The sequence below is a fragment of the Pagrus major genome, chromosome 5 (assembly GCF_040436345.1).
Source record: "Pagrus major chromosome 5, Pma_NU_1.0".
Lineage (NCBI taxonomy): Eukaryota > Metazoa > Chordata > Actinopteri > Spariformes > Sparidae > Pagrus > Pagrus major.
The window spans coordinates 10,628,252-10,640,934 of NC_133219.1; the positions used below are offsets into that span (position 1 = coordinate 10,628,252).

The 12,683-nt window shown below is 42.9% G+C and overlaps 1 protein-coding gene across 1 annotated transcript in view; it reads left to right on the top strand.

Moving 5' to 3' along the window:
* Positions 1–12,683, top strand: part of mctp1a (multiple C2 domains, transmembrane 1a) — a 152,079-nt gene that overhangs the window by 103,436 nt on the left and 35,960 nt on the right. Inside the window, exons 13-16 of the mRNA XM_073467041.1 lie at positions 80–181; positions 688–762; positions 3,055–3,174; positions 11,042–11,158. Of these exons, the coding sequence (XP_073323142.1) occupies positions 80–181; positions 688–762; positions 3,055–3,174; positions 11,042–11,158 (414 nt within the window). The remainder of the gene's footprint in view (positions 1–79; positions 182–687; positions 763–3,054; positions 3,175–11,041; positions 11,159–12,683) is intronic.

A 12,683-nucleotide genomic window follows, 5' to 3' on the forward strand; every position in this document is an offset into this window, starting at 1 on the left:
CTGGGGTTCAAAGGTGGCCCGGGGAGCCGATTCAGCCGGGTATTGCCAGACAGACGCCTGTCATGTCCCTCTCCCACAGATCCAAAATGGAGAACGCAAAGCCTACGCCTTGAAAAGCAAGGAGCTGACAGGGCCAACAAAAGGGGTCATCTTTCTCGAAATAGACGTGATTTTTAATGCTGTAAGTCCTCCTTTTGCTTTTTTGATTCTCCTCCCTGATTTTTTTTTATATTTTGCCCCCCCACCCCCCACTATCCTCTCCCTCCATCCCCGCTTGTTCCCTCCACCCCCCCACGCTGCTGTTGTCTCTATTCTGTTTGTCACCCCCCCCTCCCTCGCTTCCATCTCATCCCTCGTCCCTTGTCCCTCGTCCTCGTTTTGGCTTTAATTATCGAAGACTCCCTCTCAACAGCCTTTGTTCGCCCATTCACCATCGCTGTGTGTGTCCTATAGCGGCCATCTTACAGCTATCTCTCCCGCTCTCCTTAGCCTCTGACATGGGGCACGCTCGACACATCTGCTGCAATGTTTTATCAATACGCCATGTGTTGGAAAAACATTCAAAATAATCTAAATGTAGTTGCTCGCTAATTCATATCATCTTTATCTGTATTATTTTAAGTTAATGTCATTTCACTCTCACCGTTTGCTGTGTATGACACTGCGTGTGCTCGCTCCGTCCTCCAGGTGAAGGCTGGTCTGAGGACGTTGATTCCCATTGAGCAGAAGTACATCGAGGAGGAGCCGAGAGTGTCCAAACAGGTACATCAGCAGCCAGCACTATTCTTCTACCACTCTGACTCGTTTTTATCTGTGTCCACCACTGCTCAACTGTCTAAAGCAAAACCAACAAGCCTGGAGAGTGGCATCTTGTAAACCACAACAACTGTGTGGGCAAGATACAACAGGATGATTGAAGGAAAAACAGCATTTCGTTTCTTTTTTTTTCCCCTTCCCTCCTCTCTCCCTTCTCCCATCTCTCCCCCCCTCACATCCACTCTGAGTGGTGAATAGAAATGTCAAGCTGTCAGCTCTGGGGTGCATAAGTAGATTGGCCATCCTTATAGTTGGCCCTCTTTGCCACTGCTGCTTTGCACTTCATTGTCACGCCGCTCAGTGTGGCGGCACCACAAAGGGCTGAATAGTAGGGGCTGGCCCACATCAGACATGTCATATGAGTGACCGTTTGGGCTCAGCAGTCAATGCTGCTCCATACACAGCCGAGCATAGCCCAGCACAGCACAGCTCACACACACACCGGCTCCCATACCATCCTTTTGTCAGCCCTCCTTCTATTCCCTTCTTTCCTCACTGTTTCGGCCTTCTCTGCCGCTCTCTGTCTCGGCCCTACTCCACGCTTTTCTCCCAAGTGCAGAATCCTTTTTTTCATCTCCATTTCACCTCTGACTCGCAGAGATGACCCATGTCAGCGTCTCGCAATGATGATGTCACTGGCTGCTTTGGAGGGATTGCCCCATGAGGGCTCTTTTGTGTGGTAGCAGCTCCCCTGCTGTCGCTTGCTGCTTAGTGTGCAGACACACACGCAGAGAAAAGAAAAGAAAAAAGCACATAAGCTGTCTGCCAAACAAAACCATTTAATTGTAATTATGACATTTTGACTGAATAAATGACTTTACCACTTTTCTAAATGTTTTTAAGGAATAACTCAAGGCTCTCTTTGAAATAACTCATGAAAAATTTAATGTTCTTATCAAGGCAGTTATGGCAATAATGAGCCCAGAAGAGTACAGCATGTACATCAAGTACATGCGCTGAGGAACGTGGAAATGGATGATTCACAGTCTTGGTGTCCTCAGGGTCTGTGTGTCCCCAGCAGGACACCATACAGTCATCCTCAGTTTGGCAACAAAACGCTTCACATAATTATACACAGAGAAGGAGGAATCCTCCTCTCATCTAGCATCAAAGCAGCCAAGCCACCCCTAACCACATGCAAATCCACTCAGAAACACAATAGACTTTACAGTAGTGCTACAAACACATGCTGCATACTCACGGCATACACACATTCAAACACACACATGATTTCCCAGAGAGTAAAATAATGGCCTAGAATTTTTTGAACAGCGATCTGCAGAGACGGTGTGTCCTTTGGGAGCACTTTCTCCTGGTGGTGACCTGATTGGGTGGTTGGTGTTCTGCGCTGCTGTTATGCTATTCCCTCAATGACTGGCAACCCAGGGGGAGGACAGCAGTTAGCCAGTTGTCTCATATTTGGCCAAATGCATGGAGAACCCTCAGGGAGGACCGTCCAGGGACTGTGCTGGAAATTGTTATTATTGTACTTAACTTTATCACTGGGAGAGGAGACTTAAAGGAACACTGTGAGTCAGCTCGTCACTCTTTGTCCTATACACCGGTCCACATCCATATATAGCTATCTAAAGAAGGAAAACACACCGATGTCCTCATGCTGTCCTCAGTGCTGTCATCATGTTGTAATATATTATTATAATATTGAAGCCAGAGTGAGGTCAAAGCTGCAAATCTCAAGTTGTAAAACTTAATGCTCCAGTTAACTTTTTAAAAGTGACAGCAGAATGAGACACTACAGGGTTTGACAGACTTGCTGACAGTTTGTCATTTTAACTAAGTCGCTAATTACATGATGTAACATATTTACTTATTAAATGGTGATGAATTCAGACCTTCACTAAACATGAAGAAGAGAGAATTGACCTCTTTAACAGTATTTCCTCACAAATGTCTAGATCAGAGATGGGCTGTCAAAGCAGCGTTTATGTTTGTCGGGAGATCATTTTGCTCCTGTTTACTTTGTCTTTTAATACGACTTTCCATATAGTATACATGTGCAGCTAATGTGGAAAAGTCATAGAACCCTGAAGTGCTTTTTCCATTTATTCTCAGCTACCTGTCACACACACACTGTCATTAAGTCTGTTTTTTCAATTATGTTTACGAACTGAATCTAGAAATACATCGTGTATATAACACCATGTTGTTTTCCTTGCTACAGTATCTTTCTGACCTTGTTTTAAATCTTAACTTGTTCTGTCTCTGCTTACGTTATAGCTGTTGTTGCGCAACTTCAACAGAGTTAGGCGCTGCATCATGTTCCTGATCAACACAGGCTGCTACATCAACAGCTGCTTCGAATGGGACTCTCCACAGAGGAGCATCTGTGCTTTTGTGGTACGTAGAGGCACACTTTACATACTGTACACACTCCCATAAATTGTAGCGTATCACATACAAAGTTGCACATTTATCAGACATGAAGAACTGAAACAGGCCCTTGTACACTTATTATTGATTTTGTTTATCAAGAGTTAAATGTAGGGGAAGTACAGTTTAATGTAGTTGTAGAAAAAATATCTTACACTTTTTGAATGAACCTTAATGAACCCATTCATATTGATGGATCAATACTACTTGTAATATAGTGGCTGACAATACTCATATAATTCACTGATTACACTGCCAGTTAGCATCTGCATACATGCAGTAGGGGAGCACTGGGCTCAGAGAGGCTGTAGGACCATTTCTGCTAACAAAGTATGGATCCTTCACTGGTAATTGCGCACTCTAACATGAGAGATTGTTGATGTCTCAAGCACAGTTAAGTACATTACCCCACTACACACTGTTACACACACACTCAAATATCTCGATATGGTGGTCTCGATGAATCCTTTTTCTGGCTTTGTGTTAAATGTACAAGCGCACATGGTATACACATGGCGGCTGTCTGTTTTTACACCCATTCGATGAAAAATGAGTGGAGAGTTGGCGTTGCGGCTTTAAAAACTACTTTAAATGAGACTTGCACACGTCCAAATACTTAGAAAATGCAGCTACAATCTATTGAAGCGTGACAAGCTGTTCCTGCAGACAGTGGAAATGGCAGCTTCTTTCTCTCCTCTTCATCCTCTCTCTCTCTCTCTCCCTCCTGTCATCTGTGTCTGGTATTAAAAGGTGAAGTGTAATTGGACAGCAGAGCTATCAGTAAAAGACATTCTCCTGCAGGGCGGTGAGTGGCTGCATGGAGGTTCCTACCCTAAAGATGACAGAGCAGGCATTTAATCCTGTCTGGTTTAGTGTCCTGACTTAAGTAGCTACAGGACAGGTGGACCCGCCCCGCCCCAGCCCTTTACCATGGGGGCACTAAGAGTCTCCACAGCCGACATTAGACATTAGCAGCATTTGGCTGTCTGACACCAGTTTCATCTCTGCAGAGGCTGTATGTGTGTGTACGTGTGTGTGTGTGTGTGTGTGTTTGCACAGCAGGTCACAGTGTCATCACAAGACATGGGTCAGAAGAGACATAGTATTGATCAGTTAACATTTTCCCTCCTCGTGTGTGCAAGCGCGCTCTCGTGCGAGCCCGGCGCGTGCGTGCACCACGTTTGCATTTTCGACCACGTAAAGGCTGAAGTGGACGCAGCGAGCCCTCGTGTCTTATCTTTTTTTAAAAATAAATGAAAATGTCAGACAAAAAAAAATGTCAAGGAATTCGCGGAAAACAAGGTCACTTCAGAATTGCCCATCTACATGGTGAATAGAGAGGGGAGGATGCAGCCTTGGAAAGCGCCTCCTCCATCTCAGCACACACACGCACGCTTACCTTGTATAGCTCTTCACCCTTTTTTGAAAACAGTGTATAGTACATCCGTTTCTGAGAACAGTGCCAACTATTCATATTCTCATTGTACTCACTTAAATTTAAAGTATTCAGATGATGATAAAGGATGTATCTAGGCCAAGGACGTTGTGTTTTATAGTTTATACAAAGTCTGAAATTTAGGTGTCATTGTGCTTTTCCTCTCTCCTCCCCCCCCTCGCTCTTTTGGGAGTCTGTTATCGTAGGAGTACGCACTTAGCTAAAAGCATCAGAGTATTTAGGGCCTCTGCTCTACACAGGTACTCCCTCCCTCCCAACCCTTCCATTTCTTCATCCCTCTCTCATTTCTCCCTCACTTTGAGAGGCCTCTTAATCACTTCGCTCATCTCTTTAAGTGGGTTTTTATGGGGGGCCATCTGGCCAAGGTGGTGCGTTCATGAAGGTGTACGGCTGTGTGTGATTATGGGCATGTGTGTCTGTTCACATGTGCACGTGTGTTTCTTTTCTGGCTGTCTTTCTAGACAGATGTTGCACTTAACTTTTTTCAACACGGCTGTAGCTACAGAGGTGGAGTTGTGGGCAATTCACCCTCTAAACTTACAAATGTGTGCACTTCTTTGCTGCTAAGTGAGCCTGAGGGGGGCGTTTAAGTGTCTTCAAGTATTTCTGGGGTCTTGTGAATGGAATAGTACATCAAAATGCAGTTGTCATACTGTGTCACTTCACAACATTCCCTCCATAAAACCGCTCAAATTTTTCTTCATGGTCCCTTACACTCCTTCTGCCCAATTCTGCAATGCCAGCCGCATGTGCATCGCCCATTAGTGCCAGCTGTGATTAGTGTGTACGTTGTGTGTGTTTTGTGTGCATGTGAGAGAAGGAGAGATATCGCATAGTCTCACATGCAGCCTTTCTCTCTCTCTCTTCTCTCTCACACCCACACTGCTGTCACCCACCCATCCCGACAGTGAATCAGCCACCGTGGCAGCTTTGCCTGAGGCGTTGGCACAATGGACGGGACTGGAGTTACCTCCTGTCCTGCATGATGGGTGGTGTCTGTGAACGTGTGTGTGTGTATATGTGTGTGTCTTTGGTGTGTGTGCGTGCGTGCGTGCGTGTGTGTGTGTGTGTGTGGGTCTTGGTGTCTCCCTGTCTCAGGGTTAAGCGTCTGCTTCCTCTCTCCACACCTGCAAGCTGAGTGTCTCTCCCTTCTATCCTTCCATCCATCCCTGTTCCTCCTTATCTCTCCCTCCCCTTCCTCTCCCTTTGCTTTCCCTCCCGGAGAGCTGAGGCCATTGTGGGGCTGAGCGGTGTTGGGTTCTGTTCTCCTGCTGCTGCCAGCTCTCCCCACGGCCCCTGCAAGACAAGGCTGTTATTGCCCCGGGGACCGCAGGCCTCAGCAGCTCTTCCTCCAAACAAATTTGCTGTAACTTTATCTGCAATTGGGCCCTGAATTGGGAGCAAATAGAGGCAGCTTTGTGAAGCTCGGGGAAGGGCGAGGGCAGCGAGCTGGGGGTTGTTGGGGAGGCAGGGGAAATGATACCGGGCTCTTTTATGTCAGGCAAAGTAGGACTCTTATCAGGAAGAGAGCCCAGACAAGGGAGCTACTTCTAGAGGAAACTGGAGCACCTATCACCTGCTTTGCATTTAGATAAAAATTCACCCTGCTGAAATAAAAAAAGGAAAAAAAAAAAGACAGGTACAGAAGCAACTATTGGAGTGTGTGTGGGTGTGTGTGTGTGTGTGTGTGTGTGTGTGCGCGTGTGTTTGCACATTCCTGGCTGGCCGTTTGATACACATACATACACACACATACAGTGCAGAGACGCCATAGCAGTCAGAGGTACACACCACTCCAGGTCTCTTTAAATTGCTCCTTTGACTCCTCTTCAAAGAACCTGTCTAACTTTTAAAAGTTTTAAAGTCGGGAGTTCGTCTTTGCCCACAGCAAGGGACAGCTTTGAAAGATATACTTTCACATTTTACTGCTCTCCTGATTTGCAAAATGAATGATAGTTGAAATATAGTGGCATGACTAACAGAGAATACCAAGTCAGAGTTTAATCACCAGAGATTGAGACTCAACAGAAAAATGTGTAAAGCCTTTTGTTGAGAAGTTGGGGATACAACATCCTTACTTCTCATAGGTACCAGTGTGCAGGCGCAGCACTGTGGCCATAAAATGGTGGGTGCTTTATTTTCATATTCCATGTTATTACAAAATGACTGGCTTTGACAGATTGGGTTTAGTCATTCAGGCTGCTTTTTTATCAGATGAACAGCATTAATTGTGCTGTACATTCATGTTCTGCAGGAGTACAGCAGGGGGCAGTCTAGCACCACTGAATGATGCTTAGGTCCGGTCACAAACAGGACACAGTCTCCCTCCCTCTCGCGTTCCCTTCAACTTAACAGGACTTTCTAGTTGCTATCTGGCAACACTTAGTGCCAGCATGGAAATTGATGTAAGAGAGATAAAGGGGAACTCTGAAATCCAAACTTCAGTTTCACTCCACTGAGACAGAGCAGGGGGAAAGTTAGCCTGGTGTGTGGTTAATGTAAGCCAAAGTACTGAATATTACCCTCCCACAGTGCCGCGGCTCCGAGCCGTAAGGACGCGGGTTGTGTTTTGAAACAAATAATGCAAGATACAGCTCTCAACGTGCCACACTGAGTGCTTGAATAAATCATTTTGACTTGTCTGTTTTGTTAACATTTTTAATATATCTTCTTGTGTTCAGGGGATTTCTTAATATTAAGAGAACACATCAAATGTTCTAACTGTAATTAAATCCAACTAAAGAGACTTGTCAAAATGATTTAGTTTATTGATTTTGTGTATTGATATTTTAGCCAAAATGTTACAAATTACGCTGCCATGGTTTTACTTTGTTCGTGCTTGTGATTGTCTATTTTAATTAAACATTCCATTTGAATTTCAGCTTGTGCTCAGATGTGAAGCATGCCCAGTTCAAGTGTAGCCTTTAAATAAATTTGAAATGGTTTAGCAGATTTGACAGTGGGAAATATTATTTGACTTTGTTTTATGACAAGCGAGTGTTGTTCCGAGAAATTCCAGTGCAGACTTGTTGAAGCACAATTTTAAAAGAAAGGGGAATTAAGTTTTATGACAAGTACGATTTGCTGGGTGAAGGTAAATTGCTGCCGGAAGTTTTAGTCACAAAATCAAATCAGAACTTAACTAACTCAAAAAATGGATATAGAGCGCTACTTTTCTTTGGTGGTTCAGATAGCAACACAGACGGTATTTAATACATGGTAGTGTGAGAAGGAAAAAGAAGAGACATCTCTCATTTTTTGTTTGAGAAGTTACACATTTATATTCATGTTTTCAAGACTAATATAAAGATATAGAAGCACATATGCTGAGTGTGATATAATAATATGGATTTTTTTATTTTTTACATGAGCACACAGGTAAGAATTCAGCAGTATTAAACAGAAAAGCAAGAGAGGAGCATAGTGAGCTTCCCTCCGTGTGTGTGTTCAGATATTCACAGTGACTGTCGCCGACCACCAGATAATGTGTCTCTGACCACACAGCCATCTACATCTGGAGCTTCCTTTAGCATTTCCCCCCTCTTTTTCCTGTTCGATCCAGATTTCTTCATCGTTGTTGTTGTTTTTTTTTTTTCCCTCCGCCTTCCTCTGGTCACTGACATCCACAGCGGGCTCCTTCCCACTCCCTCTTCCCCAGGCGAAGAGCCTGCTATCTGGTGTAGCAAGCAGTGGGGGGTGGCTGTGATCTCCCAGTCCTGGTGGAAAGGTCCAGGCACTGCAGGGCCCCTATTACCCAGCCGGGGGGCATGGAGACGGGGCAGGGCTGGCCACTGCTGAGCCTGGGTGTCCGGTTCCTCTAGCTGCCAGTCAAAACTTCGCCCTCAGCTACTATAACCAAATGGAGGAGGAATGAAGGGGGACGACAGGTTATACAACCTCAGGCAAATGGAGAAGAAAGCAAGAATTTTTTTTTTAAAACATAAAAGAGGGTATTAAGGTTTCATATAAACATCAAGACAGTGAGGAGCAATTAATTTGTCTGTTGTGTGATAAATTTATCATAAGCGATTAGACGACCAGACTCTAAACATATTTACAATAGATTACATGCCTGCTGTACAGTATATTTATAGCAGAGTATTTGAAAGGAGCACCGTGTGTGTCTGAAGATGTTTGTAAGTGTGCAGTTATTTATAGCTTCTACAAGAATAGGTTTAAAACAAGTGAGCTCCTTTGTTTGTTTGACTTGAAGTCATGCCTCTGCACCTCCATTGTAAATTCTTATAATTTGCAGCAAGATGGATAATTTTAGGATGGTTGTATTTTGTAGAGGAAATGTGTGTGTGTGTGTGTGTGTGTGTGTTTGTGTGTGTGTGTGTGTGTGTGTGTGTGTGTGTGTGTGTGAACATGTGTTGCTGGGTTTGTCTGTACGCAGGTTTCTGTTGCTGAGCTTACAATGTCTAACATCTTTTTATGATGTATGAAATGGTTGTTTTGCTTATTAGTATACAAATATGAATTATTGAATAGTTTCTTTCCAATTCTCCTACACAGCTGAATCAGAGAAAGACTCTTTGTGTGTGAGAAAGTGAAGTTGAGCCTGAGAGAGAAAGATTTCCTTTTGGGAGATTCCGTTGTGGTACCAAGGCCACTCAGGTTTTATTTGAAAAAAGAAATTTAGCTGTGAGCATTATTCAAATGCACTGGACATTTCCAATGTTTAATTTATGCCTATTTCTGCTTTGTATAATCACTGTCTGTTAGTTAAATTTACATGAAGTTGCAGCTCTATTCAAAAGTTTGGATGTGAGCCTTTCAAACTTTTCTTTCGTAGGAGAAGTGGAGAAGTTGAGGAAATGTAATTGTTGAATTGTGTTGTTATTGTGAGGAGTTGTTTGCATTAATATTCAGATGCAGGTTTGTGCGTGCGCGCGTGTGAAAGGAAAATGAAATACCGACAGCGCAGTGTGCGAGGGTGTGTGTGTGCGCGCAGTTCAGTGTCCGACCGGCTCCACAACAGTAAGAGCAGCACTGCAGACACACTCTTGAGGGGCTGTTGAACCTCATATTCACATTAACCTTAGACTGTAAACACAATGAAGAGCTTTATTTTCATTCTCCTCTTGCCCTCTCCCTCGCTCCTTTTCCACACACACACTCACACACACACAGAAATTAAACTATTTGATTGTTGATTATTAAGCTCTCTCTCTCCGTCTCTCTTGTTGATGTTGTTCAGCCAAACAGGATAGATCATAATTGGTACACACACCAATAAATCTGCTTTATACAGTAATAGTCTCAATTTCACCACTCTTCAAGTCCCCCATCAAAACTGATTCCTTCCAGTGAGTTATTAATTTAAAATATTCTTTGCTCACATTTTAAATAATGGATTTCTTGTACTTGAATTTGATAAATATGTTTTTCTAGAAAAGATTAAGTATTAGGCATGGTTTGCATTTTCAGCATTTGTTGTAATTGCTGCTGAGGTCTTATCAATCATTAAAAATCTCTCGAAACTTACACGTGAAATTATTAAAACAGATGAATATTTTCTTGCTCTTTCTGTTTCTGACAGATTTGATTCCCGCAAGAAAACTTTTTGAAATAGCTGCCACAAGGCGCTCTCACAAATGGCACAATGCTGCTGTATTTAAACAAGCTTCCATGATTAGCAACTTTACTTTCCCACATATATCTTCACTCAACCACCGAATTAATCTGTTGTCAAAGGCTAAAGAGCCCTGCCAAAACCAGAATACAGGGTTTTAGGAAAGGTTAATTTTCAGATGGTACTTTTCTTGTTTGGTGATGAGAGGGGAGGTATAGAGGTTATGGTTTTGGCAGATGGGTGCAGAGAAGGTTAGAGATGGGGCATAGGAGCCTTTTAGGGTAGAAGAGAGGGTATTGGGGCTTGGAGTGACAGGGTTAGGGACTCGGGGTGTGGGGTGTGTGAGGTCAGATGCTGGGGTTTTGGGGTTGAGTATGGAAGGGTCAACTTTGACGTGCTGCGGCTGAACACGGTACATGACCTCGGCCTCTGAGATGATTGGCAAGGAGGAAAGGAGCTCTGACGGCTCATACTCATCCTCCTCATCGTCATCCTCTTCAGCTGAAGGCCCAGAAAGCCTCCAGGGTCAGGGTGTTGAACCTGCGACACCAGGCCTGTATCTTTGTTGAAACCCAATCTTATTTTTACGCTTTGTTCCACGCTGGTTATGACTCTGCATATGAATGTGTTTGAATGTGTGCCGTTTCCAATCGCACATATGGTCGGTGTACGTTCTCAGGAGTTTTTGCCTCACGAGGGTCACTCTGGGGTCTTGAATGTATACATTCTTTGCACACACTGTTCTCACTTTTTTGTTCCCACTTTTCTTTTGCTGACGGTTTTGTGTTTTTCTCTCTCCACAGCTTTTTGTCATCGTTGTTTGGAACTTTGAACTCTATATGATTCCTCTGGCTTTGCTGCTGCCTTTGGCCTGGAACTATATCCTCATCGCATCGGGGAAGGATACCAGGCAAGATGTGGTGAGTCAACCTCATAGCTTCTTTTCATTTAGCTGAAAAAGCCTCTTGCACGGCAACTCAGGCACCATTGTTTCATGAGAACATTCCACTCTTATTTTATTTACGGCATTAATCACATCTCCTGACATTGCATTGCTTTGATACTAGACAAACGGTACATACTTGTGCTTCACACACGATTGCTCTAGATGTACAGATGAGTAAGAAAGCAACAGCAAGATGAGGATAATACAACTCATTTCAAATAAACCTTTTGATTAAATTGCAGTCGTAAACTTAAAACAAATTGGAATTTAATTTAAAAATCTCTCAGCTGAATTTTTTTTTAATAAAAAATACAAAAAGCAAAACTCCATCTGCCCCTTGAGAAGCTGCATTTTCAGTGCAATCTCACATTTCTCACTTTGCCTTCTTTGAGGCAAAGAAAAGGGAGAAATAATAGGCTGTCACCTTGAGCTACGTTACGCCACTTACCTGGTAGTATATTTATTTAATTCATTTATTTTTATCTCTATACCAATTAAATGATGTCAAAGCAATGTCATGGAGAAACAGACATGTTTTAATCATGGCCAGGCACATTTGGAGAGCAGAGAGTGAAAACCAGAGAGAGAGCTGGACTATGGAGTAAGCGTGAACAATGAAGTGATTAATTTTAATAAGAGCTTTTTTTTCTCTCCAAGACTCAGTTGGAAATAACCAGTTAACAGACCTCAGATTTTCTCGCAGACTCTCGGCTTCTATATGTGTACATTTATCTCTTCATAAGGATTCTTTGGGTCGGATTGGATTTGGAAGAGATATTCAATTCAGTCATTATAATGAACCAAATCTCATTGCTGTGTGTCAATGAAATATTACATAAAAATGGAATTATATGTGAACTGTAAAGAACTTACAACAGATTTATTTGCTAAGTATTCAGAGCTGAGCTTTATTATTTATAACCCTTTATTTTTATATTTGTTTGTATAAAAAGTTGACAATAAAATCCACATATGACGACCACTATGAGACAGATACAAGCCATCTGTTCTTGATAATAACCTGGTTGTTTTACAGCAGTTTGTGGTACATATTGTAATTTAGGGTATTTAAACTGGATAAAGTCAGTTAAGTCAGGAATTAAAGGTTTGCCGTTGCAAGTAGACAAAATAAAACACTTAATTTGTCAATGATACAGACTTGAACAGCTGAGGAGTTTTTTTCTCCGCCTGTAGATGGCGACATTGCTTGACAAAAAAAAAATCCCACATGCCTTAAGACAAAACCCGGCATGATGATCTGTCCCCCCACCTGCTGCTTGTATTTATCCAGACCTAATGATATTCTTTTCCCATGCACCTCCTAATTAAAATGAGGCAACAAAGGTTACATATACTTGTAATGTGCCACTCACTTCACGTACGATTAAGTACATGTAACTCCTACTTCTTGCAAAATTGCTTTTCTCTGCTCCTTGAAAGGGACTGTTGTGTCTCAAGTACCCCAGGAACTGGTTGCAACATTAAAAAATGTTGATACT